Source organism: Manis pentadactyla, chromosome X (assembly GCF_030020395.1).
Source record: "Manis pentadactyla isolate mManPen7 chromosome X, mManPen7.hap1, whole genome shotgun sequence".
In the NCBI taxonomy this organism is placed as follows: Eukaryota; Metazoa; Chordata; class Mammalia; order Pholidota; family Manidae; genus Manis; species Manis pentadactyla.
The window spans coordinates 61,100,318-61,121,278 of NC_080038.1; the positions used below are offsets into that span (position 1 = coordinate 61,100,318).

General features: G+C 46.7%; 1 protein-coding gene across 1 annotated transcript; it reads right to left on the reverse strand.

Moving 5' to 3' along the window:
* Positions 1-12,477: 12,477 nt before the first annotated feature.
* Positions 12,478-14,831, reverse strand: PJA1 (praja ring finger ubiquitin ligase 1). The gene is given in 3 exon segments (XM_036932442.2): positions 12,478-13,955; positions 14,523-14,767; positions 14,769-14,831. Coding segments are annotated over 3 exon segments (1,341 nt in total). The 5' UTR covers positions 14,817-14,831; the 3' UTR covers positions 12,478-12,907.
* Between the last annotated feature and the right edge of the window lie 6,130 nt (positions 14,832-20,961).

Sequence of the window (20,961 nt, forward strand, 5' to 3'; positions counted from 1 at the left end):
TTCTCTCTCTTCTTCTTCTGGTACTCCTATAATGTGAATATTGTTCTGTTTGGATTGGTCACACAGTTCTCTGAATATTCTTTCATTCCTGGAGATCCTTTTATCTCTCTGTCTCAGCTTCTCTGTATTCCTGTTCTCTGATTTCTATTCCATTAATGGCCTCTTGTACCTCATCCAGTCTGCTCTTAAGTCCTTCCAGAGATTGTTTTATTTCTGTATTCCACCTCCCTACTTGCTCCTTTAGCTCTTGCATATTTCTCTGCAGGTCCATCAGCATGGTTATGACCTTTATTTTGAATTCTTTTTCAGGAAGATTTGTTAAATCTATCTTCCCAAGCTCCCTCTCAGGGGTTGTCTGGGTGATTCTGGACTGGATCAAATTCTTCTGCCTTTTCATGGCGATAGAGGTAGTCATAGGCAGGTGGTGCATGTGTCAGCTGGGAAAACAAAGTCCCTTCATGCTTGCTGGTCACCTTGCCCTTCTCTGCTGCCTGTGCTTGTTACCTCCACACAGAGAGCAGCTTCCAGTTTTATTTATTGAGCTGCCGCAGGTAGGGCAGCCATAGGGGCAGCCCAGAGCCCTGCGAGGAGTGGCAGGCACGCTGGGTGTGCTCTCCTGCGATAATGGTGGCCCTTCGCGCCCTGTCCCAGCTTTCTGTCTGTGCTGGGCAGCCGTGTGCTGGCGGGGCCTCTGAGTCTGGCCCGGGCGGCTGCGGAGGAGGCTGTGGGCAGCTGCTGTGGGTGCAGGCACTCTCAGGCTGCTCCCCTGCTGTGGTGGGTCCGCATGGGAGGGATAATGGATGCTGTTTATCGCCATGAGGGGCTTCAGAGCTGCGCTGCCACCCAGGGGGTTAGGGCACCCGTAGTTCCCTGGGATTCCCGGCCTGCTGGGCTGAGTGTTCCAGGATGATTCTGTCCAGCTGTGGAGCCCCTGTCCCTTTAAGACTTTCAAAAAGCACTCGCTTTTCTTTTGTCCTAGGTACGCTGGCTGCGGGGACCCGCTCGCAGGTTTTACTGTTCTGTTTCCCTAATACCCAGCACACCATGCACTGTGTGTGTGTGCGCTCCTAGTGCGGATGACTAGGGCTGGGTATTTAGCAGTCCTGGGCTCCCACTCCCTCCCTGCTCCGGTTCCTTTCCTCCCGCCGGTTGGCTGGGCTGAGGGGAGCGCTCGGGTCCTGCTGGGCCGCGGCTTTTATCTTATCCCCTTTGTGAGGTGCTGAGTTCTCGCAGATGTAGATGTAGCCTGACTGTTGTACAGTATCTTCTGGTCTCCTTTAGGAATAGTTGTATTTGTTGTATTTTCAAAAATGTATATAGTTTGAGGAGGAGATTTCCACTGCCCTACTCACGCTGCCACCTTGGCTCCTCCCTAGTAATCACTTTTTAAAGCATATAATGTCTATGGCATTCTACCTTTTGGGAAAACACCTGTGCAAATATAATCTCCATAATAACTCTGGAAAGTGAGGACTATTATTATCTTTATTTCACCACTGATAAAGCCAAAGCCCAGAGAAGGTAAGTCATTTATCCAAAGTCACACAACTAGTAAATGGCAGAGCCGGGATTTGAATCCTAGGCTGTCTGAATATAAGCTATTCTCTGCTCACACCATGTGGCTCCCAGCCCTAGGAGAACTGAGGATGAACACATGATAACGCTAAGAGCCGCATATAGTTCTGTGCAGGCACTATCTTCTGTCCTTTCTGCATATTAGCTCACTTAATGCTCAGTACAACCCTTCAAGGTAGGTGCTATTATCCTCTTCACTGTATAGACAAGAACCCTGGGCATAAGGAAGTTAAATCCCTTATGTAAGGCCAGCCCACCATGAGGTGACAGAGCTGGGATATGAACCTGGCTTCTGGGTCATGAGCCTTTCACCACATCCCCAACCAGGCATTTGAGGCCAGGTGGTGTGCCCCAGGTGGTGGCCTGAAGGAGTCGCCCCCTGTGAAGCCCTGGGTTAGTGGCAGCAGGGAATGCAGCCAGGACCTCCTCTGCAGGCTGAATCCAGCATTCCCTCCCCAGGAGCATCAAGCCCACCTTTTAAGAAAGACCAGCCAAGCAGAAGCAAGCTCAGCCTGACGGAGAGGCAAGGTGGTGTAGTGGAAAGCATGTGGCCTCTAGCATCAGACAAACCTGAGCTGAAATCTTGGCTTTAGACATTATTTTGTGACCTTGGGCAACTCACCGAACTTCTCCAGATGTCAGTGTCCCACGGCTAAGGGCTGTTGTGAGAAGTAAATTAAATGGCTATATAGAAACGTGAATTATATACTCGGAAGTGCTCTTGAAGGTTAACTGTCATTGTTAGTTGTTCCATAGGGCTAAGTTCTCCCTCCCAGGCTGGGCCAAGGCAGCGACTAGAGAGGCCGGCTTTAGAAATGCTAATGCCATGCCTGAGTGACAGGCCGGGGACAATAGCGGAGGGCACTTTGAATGGGGCAGCCAGGCTTGGGAGCGGGGTTCCCCACGTGGCAGCCGAGTCGGGGAGGGAGCGGGAGAGGGGAGGCCGTTCCCAGCAGACGGGATCCAGCCTGGACTAATTGGAAGGGGCTGGAGCTGCCGGGCAGGAAGGGGGAGGGGATTACCTGCGGTCAGCAGGGGGCGGGACTCCCAGGAGGGGGCCTGGCGGGGGCGGGGACCAGGGGGCAGTGGGGGAGGGGCTGCAGGAACCTTGGGCATGGGGCCCGGGTGCAGACCCCCCCCCCGAGATGGAGGCCCCCAGAAAATACGGGGGGTGGGGGGAATGGGAAAGAAGGCCCTGGGCCTGGGCAGGCTGAGGCTGAGGAGGCAGAATGGGCATCTGGGTTGGGTAACTCTAGGCCCATGCTTGGGCTGGAGGTAGGGAAGACAGTATAGCTAGTTTCTAAAACTAGCTCCAGTCCTGGACTGCTGGGACTGACCTGAGAATCAGCCTCCCCAGTGCAAGGATGCAGCGAGGGCAGTATGTGTGTGCATGCGTGTGTGTGTGTGTGTGTGTGTGTGTGTGTGTGTGTGTGTGAATGTGTGTGTGTGTAGAGATGGGCTGGCACATGGGAGGCAGGAGCTGGGTCTGCAAACTTCTCTTCCCATCTCCTTGCCCTACCCCATCTCTTCCCTCTCTTCCTCTCCCCTCAGTTCTCTCCCTTTGCCCTCCCCTCCCCCTGCACCGTGAAGGCTGTTTTTGTTTCTCCTCCTGGCCTAGCCCCTGAGGTGTGCAAACAGGAAGGACCTCTCCTGGGCAGTGAGTAAGAAGGGAAAAATGAGGTGTTGAAAAGATGACAAGTCGCTCACCTTGGCAGGGAGCAGGCAGCAGGGACCTGCGGGTGGTGGGGGGCGGGGGTCTACCCTGGAAGCCAGCCTGCTTGTGCCCAGAGCCAGGCAAGCTGATCTTCAACAAGCAGGCACTGTGTATGCATTTGTTTGGTTTAGAAAAGCCCTTCCCCCCCATTCCCACCATCAGAGATTCCTTCCTTTCCTTCCCAGTAGGAAGAGTAAAGGCCACTGGGCCAGCCGTTTGGAGTGTGATTGACGGGGGCGGGGCAATGGGAGGAGGCTGGGCCAGAGGCCCAAATCCCTCTTCTAAGCTCCAAATCTTGGATCCCACAGCCTCCTAGACTTCCCTTTGCATGTTTCAAAGGTACCTCAAAATCAGCATCCCAAACTGAATTCATCCATGCTGCTCGCTCTCTCTACCCTGCATTCTGTCCCTCTGATAGGGTTTCTATCTCAGTAAATGATTTCATCATCCAGTCACCCAAAATCCAAAATCTTGGGAGTCATCCAAGACATTCTCACACCCCCAGTTGGATCAGTCTTCTAATCTGGTCATTCTCCCTCTTGTCTCTCCAATCTGTCTCTTCTCTCCGTCCTCATGGCTACAACCCTAATTGAATTTAATTCATTCATTCACTCATTCAACAACAATGTATGAAGCATTCACCACATGCCAGGCACTCTGCTCACCATCCAGGACTCAGCTGTGAACAAATCTGAGCTGGCTTGTGCTCCATGGAGTTTTGTGTCAGATGTGGCTGGGCTCACTGCAATGGGATGGGACTGACTGGACTAGCCAGCTTCTGAAATATCTCCCCAGAGCATAGTGCTTAAGAGCAGTGATTCTCAAGCCAGCCTGCTTGGGTTTGGATTCCAGCTTTACCACTTATAACTGTGTGGTTGTGGGCAAATCACTCAATCTCTCTGTGCCTCTGTTTTCTTACATGGACAATGGGAACAATGATAGCACCTCCCTCATAGGGCTACACTAAGGATTGAATACATCAATATTTTAAAAGGCAAGCACAGAGTTCTATTAGTATTGTTAATTTTATTGTTTAAAGTATAGAGTAAGGCAGTTCCTGATAACAGACCATATTTTAGGAACCCAGAAAGAGGCCTGCCTGTGATTCAACAGGTCAGATCCCAAGAATATAGCAGGTACTTGCAATGGCCCTGTCAAGAAGTCCACGTGGGAGATCCAACAGAGTCCTGATTAGCTATCAGGAATGTCATAGGAAATCCAGGCCCAGAATCCAGAAATCCAAAGTGTAGGAAGTGAAGGGTGGAAGAGTAGTTACTGTCAGGAAGGCTGGGGTAACATCCCCAGCTCTGCCAATTCCTAGCTGTGTAACTATGAGCAGGTCATTTCTCATTCTGAGCCTCGGTTTCCCAAGGATAGCAGTTAACAAGTACTGAGAACTTAATATGCATCAGATCTGTTCTCAGCACTTGAACTGCTCCCCTGGATGGGAGCTACTACTATTTAACTCCAATTTTACAGATGGGAAAACTGAGGCACAGAAAGGTTAAGGTACTTGCCCAAGGTCACAGAGCAAGTGAAATGCAGAGTTGGGATTTGAAAGTGGGTATCTTTGAGACTAGGGATCAGAGTACCTTTCTTGTAGAACTGTTATGAAAATTGCACAGTATACTTCTGGAAGCCTTTGGGAGCAAGCTGGCATGCTGCCCAGGGAGGACTGTCTGCAGGCTGTGGGCTCCAGCTGCTAGGCTGAGGCTATAGAGGCTTGGCCAGTAAGAGGAAGCCTGAGCCTCACACAGCTAACAGGACCCGAACAGTGCCAGAGTCTCAGTGACAGGTTGGAATTTCCCATCAGAAGAAGGGCTCAAGTTTAAACCCTGGGCTAGAGGCCAAACAGACTCAAATCCCTTAGGCTGCTTGAGGGCAGACACTCTCTTGGTCACTTCTGGATTCTCCAGTGCTCCACAGAAGAAAACCTTCATAAATAAAAGATGGAAATGCCACTTCTAGAGTGTCTCCTACATCCTGCCACTACTCTAGCCCTTCATGTCCTCTTCACAGCAGTCGTAGAAGGTTATCATCCCATTTTACTGACAAGGAAACTGAGGCCCAGAGAGGTGAAGGACTCATTCAAGGCTCAAAGCTAATAAGTAGCGAAGTGGCTCTGAACACAAAGAGAAAAAACTAGAAAAGGCAAAGAACACTTCTCATCCATAGTACAGGAGGAAGGTATATTTTAACACCCCAATTACACACTTCTCTGGCGATTGCAGGCCTCACCACCTCTGCCTCGTGCTGCCCACCAGCAGCCACGGGGCAAGCGCCACCTCGTAGAACTGACCCTGGCCCAATATTTGGGATCCATCAGGTCTGCATGTATATGTTCTCGGGTTTCACTGACAAACCTGGGGTCTGGGGCCACAGAAGTCCTCAGCCCTCACTGCCCTGAACCTGGCACTCTGGGTCTCCTGCACTGAGGAACAAAATGACCAGCAGGAACTTCTGACTCCCACAGGCCCATATGTGCTCCCAGGCGACCACTCTCTTCTCGGGGAGGACTCTGGACAAGCCTTGAACTTTTCTTTCCCCAGTGCCCAGCCTGTGAGGGGAGGAGTCACTGTTGCAGCCATGTCTAATCAGGCGGGGTCCCATGACACAGAAGCTCCTTCATCAAGGCCTGAAGAGGGGTCAGGCTGGGGCTCAGGGAGGGGCCTGGGCAGACAGAGAGCCCAGCCAGCCAGGACCAGCCCACATTCCTCAGCGGGCCTGGATGTGGTGGGCATGTTGAACAGGAAGCCAAGCCCTTCACCAGGAGGGGCTCAGCCGCCATCTGTGCACACAGACAGCAACAAGCAAAGGGCCTCGGCCAGTACAGTCAATTGCACAGAAAAAAAAATAGCAAACATCTTGCGGCACTCTGCTTCCAAAGGGCATAGTGGACTCCTGCTAAGTATTTTTCTCCAGACAGGGCCAGGCATCCAGAATCAGCCTTGCTAAGTTGCTGAAGAGAGAACAAAGTGTGTGGGGCGGGGATTCTTTCCGCTCTGGGAATAGTGGTTTTCCTTCTGAGCCCTGGGCTCCTGCTGCTCCAGCCAAGGAAACAAGAGCCAGGAGAAATGGTAATAACCAACAACAACCCCTTATGCTTAGATAGAATATTGCATCCATCCATTATTTAATTTGCTCATTACAGCTACCCTATGAGATAGGGGTTATTTTGTCCGATTTCATTAATAAGTAAACTGGGGCTCAGAGAGGGTATGTGCTTTGCTCACCACTCACAGTTAATTAGCACGAAAACTGTTTCAGATGCAGGTCAGATTTCCAATGCCCTGGTCTTTCTGCAAGCCCATACTGCCTAAGGACAGGGGTGGCTGACGAGGGCCTGCCTGGCTTCCCTCAGGCAGAGTGACCTTGAGAGGCTTGAGTCAGTGTTCAGTAACTTTCCAATTGTGCTTGTACGTTTTCTCCCCAATCACCTGCTCCTTGCAGATAATTTGAGAAATGCCCTCAAAACGGAAAGAAAGCTAAAATTACCTATAATCCCACCACTCAGAGGGCACCACTGTCAGCTAACATGACGGTAGATTTCCTGATAATCTCTCTGTTTTGCACAGATGCAATCTGGAGATCTCTTTCACATACCTGCGAGGGTAGTGGACCTACTCTGCATGCTAGGCCACCGTCTGGCCCCTACATCACATCCTCATGAGACCAGCTGGACAGGGTTTCCTCTTCTCCCTATAAGGCCTGCTTCAGCCAAAGTTTCTGGTTTCCAGAGGTCTATATACACATACCATACTATTTCATACCCCTGCCTTTGTTCATTCAGCTCCCTTTGCATGAGGTCTCTGCCCTCCTGCCTCCCTTCCTCCCTCCTTTCTCTATCTGTTATATGTGCACAGGGTAAAAAAAATCAAATTAACAAAAACTCCAAAGGAATAAGGGCATTACAGTGAGGCTCCTTCTCAGCCTTGACAGCACCTGTTTCTTATGTATCCTTCCAGAGCATTCTATGTACAGGTAAGCATGAATGTATCTCTCGTGAAACATGAATGGTAACTGTATCCACTGTTCTCTGACTCGCTCTCTCCTAAGTTCCTGGTTTTCTGGATGCTCTTACACTGCAAAGCAGTGGATCTGCCTCATGCTGGGTAAAGACTGCCTTGTGAAGTATCTGATGGCTGTGCCATTATTTATTTAACCAGGCCCCTAGTGATGGACATTGGAAAGCCTTCCAGTCTCTTGCAGCAACAAACAGTGCAACAATAAATATCCTGTACAAGCAACCTTGTACTTTTGCTCATGTAGGAGAAACTCTAGTGAAATTGCTGGGTTAGAGAGTGTGAGGATTTGAAAAGTTAATATATTTCACTAAAGAGCCCTTCAAACCAACCAGTCAACACTCCCACTGATAAATTTGCAAAGGGTCCCCCCTGCACCCCCTCCCTCCCGTTCTTCACTTGGCTAATGCCTGTTCATGCTTTCTCAGGAGCCTCAACAAGGATGCCTCCAGTGGCCAGCCCCCTTCCAGCACCACCAGCCAGGCTCTGCTCCTGGGCCACCCTGTGTTTGCCTCCACAAAGCACTTTCCACAGAAAGCTGCAATCCTTTCTTTACAAGTCTGTTTCCCACACTAGACTATGAGCTCTTTGAGGGAAGGACTAAGCCTTATTCATCTCTTGCAGGCGCCAGTCCAACACACCACATACAGTAGGTCGATAAATATTTGTTGAACTAAACTAGTCGGCTCCGAATCTTCAGCTCCAAGTGCAGTGAGCAGGAACGCACTTGCTGAATGCAACTATGGTCTGGGCTGAGTGGGGCCTTGGGACTGGGTCCCCTGGCTCCCTTGGGATTTGTCCTCATGCATCTGGTGCCCAGTCCTTGCCTTCCTTTAGGCTGGTTCCCAGGTCCTCTTCAGCCACTTCCCTCCAAATCTCTCTAAGCAGCTACTACTTAAGCTGCTGTGGAAGAACCCCTTTATGATTCTCTGTCTGGGACCTCCTCTTCCTGCCACCCAAATGCCTGTGCCTTCTTGTCCAGGTGCCCCAGGGCTGCTCTCTCCCCCAGTCCTTCAGTGTGTTGCTGGGAGGATGGAAGTCTGTGCTCCCTGTGACCAGAGCCCCTAAATGGGGTCTTGCTGGCACCAGCCAGCCTGGGCTTTTACACTGAGGACCAGACACCACTGGGTCTGGGACAGGGGCCAAGGAGACATCCTTGCTGCCCTCCCCTGCCAAGGAGGCAGACTCCAGTTCTCTCTTCAGAACTGCTACCACATTTCTGAGCCTCAGTCTCCTTATCGTTCACCCTCTGGGGTTGATGGGAAGATCCAGTGATATCACTGAATGTGAAGGGGTCTGGAAATCTTACCCAAATGTAAGGGATTATGAAGCTCACTACTGTTTTACCCCCTTTTTGGGAGAGTGATGTCTGGAGCGAGGAACTAGGATGGGATGCATGCAGGGGTCGGCAGAAAACAGCAGCCGGCAGAAAACAGCAGCTATTTGCCTAGGTACAAAGTCCCATTTCTTCAGATTGGAATGCCAAGGCAGGCTGAAAGTTCTGCTCAGAGATCTCAGAACCTGGCCTGCTCCATGCCAGGCCTCACCCAAGGCTGGAGCCACATGGCAGATGGGCAAGTGTCCTATCAGCTCCATGTTTGTCAGAGGTTCAACCCAGCCCAAGAGGTATGCTGAGGCTGGTTGCCACATATTTCTCCATTTTTAAGATGAGTACCACTTCCTAGCCACAGGCTCTGGGTCCAAAAACACCTCTGAAACACTGGGGGGCCAGCAGAACAAGCAGGAAATGGGACAGAGGGTGACAAGAGGGGACAAGAAGGGGTGCCAGGGCTTGAGAGGCTGGAGGTGGGAGTGTGTCCAGGGCAAGGTCAAATGTGCCTGATTGGGCCAGGCCCCCATGACTTCTCCTGGGTTCTCTGAACACAGCGCCTACCCTGAGCCTGCCTTGGGAGTGGAACTCATTCAGTCAGCAAGTGTTACTGACTACTTTTGAGCCAAGCACCAAGTGCCAGGACTAGCGAAATGACTCAGACATAGATAACTCCTGACTTCAAGGAGAAAATATTGCGTTCAGGAGCTGTAAACAAGACTGTTTAAAGGATGAATTGAATTGACAGGGCTAGAAAGCACATTTCAGCTCAGAGGCACAAATGTAGAAAGATCTAGCTGGAACAGAGGACTAAGAAGGTAGTGCCGAGAGCCAGGCAGGGCCTTAGGCTGGTTTCGCTGTAGTGCCAGCCAGGGGGTCCACCTCAGGGAGCTTGGGTGCTCTCTTGCAAGATGTAATGGTTTGTACTACCAATCAGTGACCAAAATGTGAGTTAGTTTATTCCACAGCCAGGAAACAAATCCAGAAACTAAGAAACGCAGTGTGGTGGGCGGTGCCTTTGATGAATACGCCAAATAATCTACTTTTGGGAAGGACTGCTTCATGTGTTGGAGCCCTCGGGGCCTCCTGTTCCAGGACTAGGGGAGCTAGGGCTCTAGGTCCCAGTAATGGATCTGCTCCATTGCAAACAAAAATCACCTGACCCTTGGCCGTTTGGGAGAGCTCCTAACACTAGAAAACAGGCCCCAAAGTGGGCTACAATGGTGGCATGTGTGCCATTTGGGGTTCCCTAGTTACAAAGAACAGAAACCAACTCCAGTTAAGCCAAAGTTGTAATGGAAAGCTATGGGGACCTTGGGGGATTGTCAGGGAGGCTGGTGAACCTTGAAACTGGCAGGAATAGGGAACTGGGCAGCCAAGGACACAGTTGCATTCCACACAGAGGCTTCTGGCCACCAGCACTGTCACCATGGGCCACACAGCTGCCATCACCACAGCAGCACTGGAGCAAAGGCTTCGTGACCCTGGCCCCTCTGACTGCCTCCCTCCACGGGTAAGGTACTGGGCACAAGCGTCTGATGTGCTTGGCTGAGGCTCCAGATCCAAGTGCAGGCTACTTGGGCTGGGCCCCAGGTCTCTGGCCTTCTGGGTGCCGGTAGTCAGGAGAGCCTCACCTCCAGCATGACCCTCTGCAGCTCAGTGGTAGGCTTCTCCAACACCAGCAAGGGACTGCAGGCGCTGGAGGGTGGGGCGGGGGAGGGGGTGCCTTCTGTGCTCTTACTCATTCTGATTCTAAGGGGAATCAGGACCGCTGCTGTGCACAGGAGCAGGAAGATGGCCAGGACTCAAGGGCGCTCCAGACATACATCCCAATGCAGTGTCAGTGAGAGCACAGCAAAGTCAACACAGGGCCCATTACCACAGTCCTCCTGGGTCGTAGACCTCTGAGTCTCCGTGACAGCTGAGGTGCTGGCTGCAGGCCAGGGGTGAACAAAGAGTGGGTGTGGGGGACAAAGTTATGAATATCAGTTTGACCAGCTGCAGAAAAGGACTGTGGCATCCAGCCATGTTTCTGTACTTGCAGTGAGGGAATAATCATCTCTTTCTTGTTTTAATGTAAGTTCTTTTGATTTTACTTATTCTTTGTTAATACTCATGAAATACACTGACACTGTTAAGACAAAATCAAGCAAATTCATTATTTCGGGTGAAAACAATCAAAAGCCCCCTTCCTTCCTCGCTCCTTTCCTCCAACCCCATCCCTCCCCTCCTGAGGTAACCACTGCCGTCAGGTATGTAGCCTTCCAGACACTTTCATGCATTTTCATACATAGTTTGTTTTGTAAGATTTTATTTTACACAAAAATTGTACATATTGCTATATAATATGCTTTCTTAACATTATGTCTTAGAGATCTTTCCATATCAGTACATACAGTTCTTAACTGCTGCATAGCATTAATTCCATACTATCAAAATTATCTAAGTTGGGCTGAAGGACATGCACTGCTTTACATTTTGAAAGCTGCTCCCCAAACTGCTCTCCAGAAAGGCTGCTGTTGTGTACATTTCTTCTCTTCTTAGCTCACACTAGCTATTATCACCAAGAAAAACTATTGCTTTCTGATGGACACAGTATGTTTCACTGTTGCGTTAATATTTGCATGACACCGATTGCCGGTGAGGTTGAACATTAACAATATCCAGGCTGTTGGTGCTGAAAACAGCTCTCATAAACTGTTGGTAGGAGCATGAGTGAGTACAATCACTTTGGAAAGCAGTTTGGCAGTATCTAGTTAGGCTGAAGATGCTCAAACCTAAGACCCAGAAATTTCATTTCCATATACTTAACCCTAGAGAAAGAAACTCACACATGTGCACAAAGAGGTATCTTTTAAGTATGTTCATTGCTGCAAAATACTGGGAAGAACCTAAATGGCCACCAATAGGGAAATGGATATATAAATTTTGGTAATTTGTACAACTGAATATTTAGTACACAGCAGTTAAAGTGCATGAACTAGATCTATATTTATCAAAATAGCTAAATCTCAGAAACAATGTTGAGTGAAAAAAATCAAGTTGCAGAATGATAGATACTCTATCAATTTTGTCCATTTAAAAACATAAACACTTTATATTGGTTATGGATATATAAACATACATATATATATATATGTACACATGTATACACACACACACATATACCTAAAAACACACATGACTAGTAAACATACCATTTCTGGGTAGTGCTTACCTCTGTGGAGGAAAGAAGGTAAATATATGACAGGTCACCAAAAAAAATTCTACTCATTGAGGGAGAGAAAGAGAGGGATCTGAAGCCAAATGGCCAAATGTTAAAAATCTGTTCACTCCATGTTAGGTGAGTACCCCTACTTTCTGCAGCACTTGTCTGGCATATACTTTTCTAAATGTTTTGTGTCGCTGTGTTAACGCATACAATCAGCACACAGCTCTGTTTTTTTACCCATTTCCTTTGAGAGTTTCTGTCTTCTAAAAGGGGATTTTAAGTCCTTCACCACTACACTCAGTTTGGATTTATTCTTACCATTGTTCTTTATTTTTTTTACTATGCTTTCTCATTTTTTCTTTCCTGCCCAAAGGCTGACAGGGTATCCTCTATTTAAGCTTTCCCCTCATAGTAGTTTGAAAATAATGTACTTTATTCCTACTTTTAGAAAGAATTACCTCTAATTTTTTGCTATTGTTAAAGTCAGCTTTTCCAGTGAAACTAAAGTTTTTCTACTACTGGTAACATCAGGATAAACCTATTTTTGATGCAAATGCAAGGGATAAATTATGAAATTACTTAGTACCACCACTTAGACAAAATCAAACAATTCCACTACACCATGTAAAATCAAAAGAAGAACTTTAATAAGCTTTTACAGCACTGCAATTACAGGAACAGTAACCCATAACATGCAACAGAAATGATGCTTTTTGGACATAGTTAACAGATTAACTTGATGTTACAATTAACAGCAACATATTCTACTAAAGAAAACAAATGCCATTTATTTCAACTTTCAGGTCAGAAAATGTATGCTCTTACTGCAATCTCAAGCAGCATTCAGGAACCCTTTCTAACCTCTAAAAGAGACTATCATTTTTAATGCAATCATACACAACTGTTTTCACACTGGAAATAATCACAAAGAATCAACAGGTGTAGGTTCATTGAGTGATTGGTTTCATTACAATTGTGAATTTTGAGAGGGCTCCTGCAGTATTGTGGATCTGAGATGCGGAAAGCCACCCGCCCAGGAGCAAAGAGCCTTGGTCTTAGAGTGGGGGAGGGAACATGAAGCGGCACACAGGGCAGGTGCCTGACTTCTGAAGCCAGATGGACACACATGGCTTGTGGAAATAGTGGTGGCACGGCAGCTCGGTGGCCACCTCCCCCTTCACATATTCACTACAACAGATAGGACAACACATTTCTTGCCCCACCGCGCTGTGATCTTCAGTGACCAGGATCTCAGGAAGACTGTCGATGCTCTCCTTGCTGGCCGGTGGGTTGGCCACCTCCACGTCCACAGCAAGGGACTCTAAGTGCGCCAGTGCAGTTTCCATCGCCTGGGCCAGGCGTTCTTCAAGTGCCATGTATGTGAGAAACTGGGGATCCACATAGGAAATGGCTTCAGCCACGCCCAGCCCATCTGCAAAGCCATCAAAGAGGCTCCAGTCCACTTCCAGGTCTTCACTCACACTGGAGTCGTCTTCCAGGTTGTTGTTTCCATCCAGCATGAACACTCCAGGCTGCAGGAACTCCTGCCCAGAATCATTATCCCCCTCACTGCTACTCTCATTTTCATTGTACTGGAGCCAAGGAGCTTCTCCCTCTTGTGGGGCTGCCTGTGCCTCCTCCTGAAGAGGTGGCCCATGAACTTCTCCAAGCTCACTGCCAACACCACTGCCAGCGCTGGCACTAGCACTGGGGCTGGCGCTGGCACTAGCATTCACTCTGCCTCGCTCAGGTTCCTGCTCTTCTCTGCTGGGCAGAGCCTCCCAGCTTTCACCACTGGATGATAAATTTTGCTCCCGCCCTTGATACCTCTGACGCAGAGCTGCAGTCCGCTCCCTGTCACTGTCACAATCTTCATCACAGTGTTCATAGTAATCGTCACTGTACGTCCAGAAGTCAGGGTCGGCCATGGTTCGCCGCCTCCTCGGCACCTTCTCAGGCTTCACTTGCTCACTCCTGGCTTCCCTCTTGTCTTCAGGGTACTTTGACTCAGAGTAGCCACTTGAACTCTCACCTTGGCCTCTTCTCGCTAGGCCATCCGAGTGGCTTTCATCGGTGCTGGCAGAATCCCTCCACCTGGAAGTACTGTGTGGCATATCATCATCATCATCAGTATCAAAGAAGATTTTTGGTTTCACACAGTTTGGGCCTGCCAGATTTCTGATTTTGGGCCTCACCACTGGTTCCTCTCCATTCTTTGGGATGTTTTCCCCACCACCACAAATACTCACAGGAGCCCTCCCAGGACACACAGGTAAACCCTGTTCCCGTCTCTCCCTCTCCAGGCTGTGGCTGATTGTAGCCACCTTGCGTTCAGCAGCAGCTATCTGTGAGGCCACACTGTTTGGCTGCAGGAACTCAGCTCTGCTGGCAGAGCATCTTGCTGCAGGGACTGGCTCTAACTTGTCAAGCTCTTCTCTACCATCATGGTTAAGACTAAAGAACTGTGGGGGCACCTCCACCAAAGCCCTCACCCCTTTCTCTGGCTCATACAGCTTATCATCTTTAAATTTGCCAGTTTTCCCTCTCACTGGCACTCGCTCAACAGGCCCAGCCCCCTCCTCCTCACTATCATCTGCCCCAAAACAGTCAACATGTCCATAAGCCATTCCTCTTCTGCTACCCGAAGCCCGGTACTCTCTTGGCAGGTACCTGGAGTAGTCCTCATTATCAGCATTCAGGCTGGTTCCAGAGCTCTCACTGTCTTCCCAACTACGATGAGTGACGGAAAATGGCGATCGACTCCTCTTGGTGGTTTGACTGGGGGCTGATCTGTGCATTGGGACTTCAGATGTCGTCTTTCTCTGGCTGGAAATCCTTTCCTGCTGGCTTGTGGATGGCCTGAAACTGACATAAGCATGCCTTTTTCCATTCCTCCTGCCTGGATTAGACCCATATCGCTCCTGCTGGCTTGGGATACATGGGCTCACTACATTCCCGACCCATTGTTCAGACTTAGCAGGGTTTCCAGGACAGTTGGGGTGTGAGTGGAAAGGTTCCTGCTACCTGCACATGCTTTAGAGATGGGAAAGTCAAATCAAAGCACGGAGATTGATTTTCACTTCAGCAGGCAAGTAACAGAAAGGGTAAGGGCTTTTAAATTTAGTTTCATTTTCTTCTAAGGCCTGGAGTAGCATTCCAGAGACTGTCAGGTGTAGACCTGGAACACATTCTTAATGTTGGCAAAATGATTATAAAACTGGGTTTGTAGGAAAGCCAGGTTGAGGGGAAAATCTGACAGAAATTGGAGGGGGGTGACTGGATACTTGGAAGGTGGGTGAAGTATTGTGGAATTGTGCCAACATGTGAAGAGGAAATACTGCTGTGGTTCTTTTTATGGGGTGTCTGTGTTTTTCTGAGCCCTGCAGTCATACAGGAGAAATGCAAGTTGGAATTAGGTGGAAAATATAGATCACCGTGTATACATGAATGCCTATGTGTCTGTCAGGAGGACAGGGCCAGGTGGAAGGGGGACCAGCAGTCATGCAAAGGAGAGATGTCTGTGTTTGTAGGAGGAATGGGCAGGTGACCGTGGCATTGGGAAGAGGTGTCTCAGACAGCATGAGACCTGTTCTGGATGTGGGTAGGAAAATGACAAGAGTGGGTGGGGCAGTTTCAGAGGAGAGGGGTGTAAGTATGAGAGAAAGATAATGGGCACGTGTGATGGCTTAACTCTGTGGAGGGACACCATGTCATGCATCTGTGGCAGGCAAGGAAGGGTATGGTGGCACTGGAAGAGGTGTCCATGAGTTTGTGTGCATGTGTTCTTCAAAATGGGAGGCAACAATGGAAAAATGTCAGTGTGTGCAAGTGCACGAATGGGGGCACTGGAAAGGGATGTGGGGGTGGGGCACAGGGGACCAGCAACCAAAGATCATGAATGTGGCTAGCAGGGAGGGGGTGGCATCCCTGGAGGATTTGTGTGAGTGTGAGGGTGTGCACTGAAGGGATCAGCAATGGAGGGCTGCTACATATATGGCAGGCAGGGAGCAGGAGAGGGTAGCATTCAACAGGGGTGTATGAACGACTGTGTGGGGGTGCATATGTATGTATGTAAGTGGCATATGAAAGAGAAACCAGCAATCAAAGGATATCCTGTGTGTATGTGGCAGGGAGAGGGAAAGGTCCTGGAGGATGTGTGGAAAAAAGAAAAAGAGTGTGTGTTGTGTGTGTACTTGCCACAGTACACAGAGGCAGAGGGAAAAGGGGGCTGCTTCTGGAGGTGTGTATGGCGCAGGCGGTGAGAGGGAGGGAAAGGTACTGCAGGGTGTGAGGCTGTGGGTGTGTGTCTCTGTGCTTTCACGCATTCATGGGGGGGTTGCTGTGCAGGAACCTTGAGTATGGGGGCGTTGCTGAGGGGGCTGCAATGGAAGGTTTCTGTGCATGCGTGTGTGTGTGATTGTGTGCGTGCAAGCATCTGTGTGTAGGTACGTGCATGCGTGTGTGTATCCCTGAGCCGGCCCGCGAGACACGGTGTGGGGGAGGGGGCCGCAATGTCATAATAAGAGACGTGGAAACACTATCAGCTCAAAAGGCAGATCCAAACCGATGTGCCAGGGAAGCGGGGAAAAAGAAAGAAAAGGGCTAGTGGGGGGCCAGTTCCGTCGTGTTTCTCTGACAGCAACTCTTTTCCCGTGAAAAATGTGTTTACCTAAAAAGCTTAACAATTTACCATTCAACAAAACAATTGCAAAATGGGGGAAGAAAGGACACGGAGTGCTTCGCAAAGGGGCTGAGTGAGGAGGAGGGAGAAGAGGGGAGGAGAGGCGGAGAGAGGTGGGAGGGGGCCCGACCACCACTCCCCTCTCAATAGCGGTTACAGCCATCCAAGTAGAGGCTGCGCACTCGAAAGGGGCTGGCGGACTGGGGATGGAGCCCCAAAAGAGGCCGATGGAGGACACAGGCCTCACTCTGCAGTTAGGTCCCGTGTCCGCCCCCTCTCCTTCCCGAGGGGGAGCCCGAAAATCTGTTGCTACAGACCCCCAAACCCTCGCCCCTAAGCCCAGCCACCTGCCACCATGCCCGGCCACTCGCCCCATGGCTGACCACTCGCCCCACTTGCCAGGTCGGGATGGATCGAGGAAATAAACAGCTTTCCACTCACCCAGTCCCGACACCCGCACGCTCTCCGGAGTAGCAGAGCTCTTGAACCTCTGACCGCCACGACCGCCAGAGCCGCTGCTCCCAGGTCTCCAGCTCCTCCCCCTTCAGACAGACAGAACGGGCGGGCGGTGGGTGCGGCGGGAGAAGTGATTGTGGCGTCGGCTGGGGCCCGCCCCCTTGATGTGGCGAAGGGGGGCAGCTGCTCTCGGTAAATCAGGGTGGGCCGGAAAGCATTATTTCATTTTAAATGATGAAATCGTCGAGGATACAGAAAAGGACAGCGAAAAATGTAACCGACAGCCAGCTTTAACAAATGTTAAACATTTAGCCATATTCCTTTCTGTTCTGGGTTGTTTTTTGTTTTGTTTTACTAAAATTCAATCTGCAAATTCTTTCTGATTAATTCCAACGCGAAAGTAATTATAGTAATACATCCTATGTTAGATGTTATGGTTTGTACTGGAAGTATTAAAATTATGAACTGTATTTAGGGTTTCAGTACGCTGAATTTTTTTTAACCTGGTGGTTGAAGCGAATTGAATTGTTTCCAGTAGAATTTATTGTTGTTAATTACAAAATGAAGCTTCTCTGTCCAAAAGAAATGAACAATCATGAAACATAACACGTGTTCACATTCTGGTAATTGCACTGCAGTTTTAAAATATTAAAGCTATGCCTTTTGGATTTACATAATTTTACTGAACTCTGATTTTTTCAAAATTGCACTTGCCAATGTATCTCTAAGACTTGCATTGAATGTAAGAACTCTCTATGTTTACAACAATGGCAAAGTTTTGTTCTTGGAAATGAAATGCATAATAGAAGAACAAAAAATGTTAGGGGTAACAACAGAATAGAAATAGGATGTATAACTAATCAACTATTAAAGAAATAACATGTAGACCAAAGAGAAAAACGCAGTCTAACAAAGGACAGAAATGGGATAGGAGACAACAAGAAAGGATGTTAAAAAAATAAATCCAAACGGCAGGAGTAAATCCAATACATCAGTATGTATTATGGGTTAACCTCTCCTATAGAAAAGCAAACTTTCATTTTGAGCATTTTGTTTTCAGAAATCCAGTTATATGCTGCTTATGAATTTCACCTAAAGCAGAAATAGAAATGGAAAGTATACACCAATTAAATACTAGTGGAAGGAAGGAAGGGCGGAAGGGAGGAAGGAAGCAAGGAAGGAATGGAGGAATGGAGGAATGGAGGGAGGGAAGGAAGGGATGTCTATCAATGTTAATACCCAAAGAATCAAGAACCCAAAAGTGAACAGCATTAAAGAAAGCAAAACAGGTTGTTTCATTCACTGATAGTCGCTAAAATTTATGTGGCACACAATGTAATTTCAAAATATATGAGGCTAATATTTGCTATAAATATAAGGAGAGATCAGAAAGTCTGCAATTATAGTGGGAGACTTAATCATACGATGGTATAGGTGGATCATGTAGACTGAAAAATAAATAATGATATAGAGAGATTGAGCAACACAGTAAGTCTGATCTAATATATATGTATTTTTGTACGCAAGAATTTTTTATAAAAAATATTTAAAATATTTCAAACACACAGAAAAGTGCAGAGTATAAAATGCACATTTGCATGTACCTGACACACAGATTGAGCAAATTTTATTTCCTTCCGATCCTCTGATCTGAATTGACACCTTTTATCATTATGTAATGCCTCTATTTATCCCTGATAATTTTCCTTGTTTTGAAATCTGCTTTGTCTGGAATTAACAGAATTACTCCAGCTTTCTTTTCCTTAATGTATATGTCTCTATCCATTTACTTTATTTACTTTTAATCTGTGTCTTTATCTTTAAAATGGATTTCTTGTAGACAGAAACTACTTGATCCTTTTTTAAAATCCATTCTGATAGTCTGCTTTTGGGTGTAGTTAGACCATTCACATTTCAAGTGATTATTGATATAGCTCAATTAGTATCTACCATATTTATAATTGTTTCCTATTCATTGCCCTTGTTTTTGTTTCTTTTTTTGTCTTTCACTCTTTTTCTGCCTTTTCTGGTTTTAGAGCATTTTATGTGATGCCATTTTCTCTCTCCCTAGATTTCAATTTATATTTCTTATTTTTACATTTTTTAGTGGTTGCTAGAGTTTGCAATACACATTTACAACTAATCCAAGTCCACTTTCTAATGACACTATACCACTTAATGGGTAGTGCAGGTACCTTATAACAAAGTATTTCCAGTTCCTACCTCCTGTCCCATATAATATCACTTCATTCATTTCACTTATCCATAAGCTATAATTATCCAATACACTGTTGCTATTATTGTTTTGAATAAATTTATTCATTAGATCAGTTAAGAATAAGAAAAATGGAAAATTTTCTTTTACTTATACCTTAGTTTATTCCTTCTCAAACACTCCTCTTTTTTTAAAATGTGGATCCAAGTTTCTGTCCTATATAGTTTTCCCGCTTTCTGAAGTTCTTTTGATGTTTTTCAAGGCAGATCTCAGGAGTGACATACTAACACTTTTACCATATTTTATTTATTAAAAGTGAATCACTAGGTGTAGTCCACACTCAAGGGAAGGCGATTACATAAGGGCAGAAATTCCAGGAGGTGGGGGTCATTGGGGCAGGAGCGGGTAGGAGCATTTCAACTGTAATAGATATTGCCAATCTTTTTTCTAAAGCTGTTGCAGCAATTTACATTCCCGCTTGCCGTTTATTTACATCCCAGCATTCTTTATGCATTCAGATGTTAAAATTGGTGCAAATCTGATGAACATGGAATTTTGATTGACTGCTTTTCCCTAAATTACTGGAGAAGTTAAGCACCTTTTTCTATTTGTTGGCCATTTAGATTTCTTCTCTGAATTGTTTGTTCATATATTTTGTCCTTTTTCCTACAAGGGTTGTTTTTCTAGTTATTATTGATTGCTAGAAATTCTTTGTATTTTCTGGACACCAGATGTCAGTTACATTTATACAGTTGCAAATATTTTCTCCTTGATGTTTTCCTCAAATGTAAATATGAAATTGCGAAAGTACATACACCATGGGAAATGTATTTTATAATCCTGAAGTAGAGAATACCTCTCTGAGTTTGACAAAATATACAGGAGCAAAATACACATGAGCAACTATATAAAAGCAAATTTTCTGGCAGGCAAAATGGATAGATAGATAGATAGATAGATAGATAGATAGATAGATAGATAGATAGATAGATAGATAGATAGATAGATAGATAGATAGATAGATAGATAGATAGATATAGATAGATAGATTCTAAGTAAAAACAATGAAAACCTTGGGGAAATATTTGCTGCTAACTTCACAAAGGGCTCATTTTCCAAATACATGAAGAGATTCTGTCAATCAATAAATGACAAATAAAACAACTTTAAAATGAGCAAAGGATATAAATAGGCAATTTGTTGGAAAGGAAATACAAATGGTATTTAAATACATGAGAAGATGCTCAAGCTCACTCATAAAGATAAAATGAGATACTGTTTCACCTATGAGATTGACAAATATGAAAAAGCCTGGTAACACACTGTGTGGTGGGGGGTATGGAGCCCCAGGCACTCTAAAACATTGTGGGAGGCATAGGTAAATTCATAGAGCCTCTGTCATAGGCAAGTTGGCAGTATCTATCAAAATTACTAACGCACATACTTTTTGACCTAGGAAGTCTACTTTTAGGAATTTACTTACAGATATATTCACACATGATTGAATTGCAATTATGTTTATTGCCGCATTGTTTTTAATAGTAAAAGACCAGAAAGAACCTAAATTTTTATCAAAAAGGAAATAATTGTTATGTTGAAAAACTTACTAAAGAGCAGCTAAGATGCAGAATCTAAATCTACATGTATCACAATGGATACAGCTGATAACAATATAAAATTTAAAAAATAAGATGTAAGAACATATCACAGTATGTAGTAACCTTTATATATGTTTTTCAAAGACATATGGGCTTGTA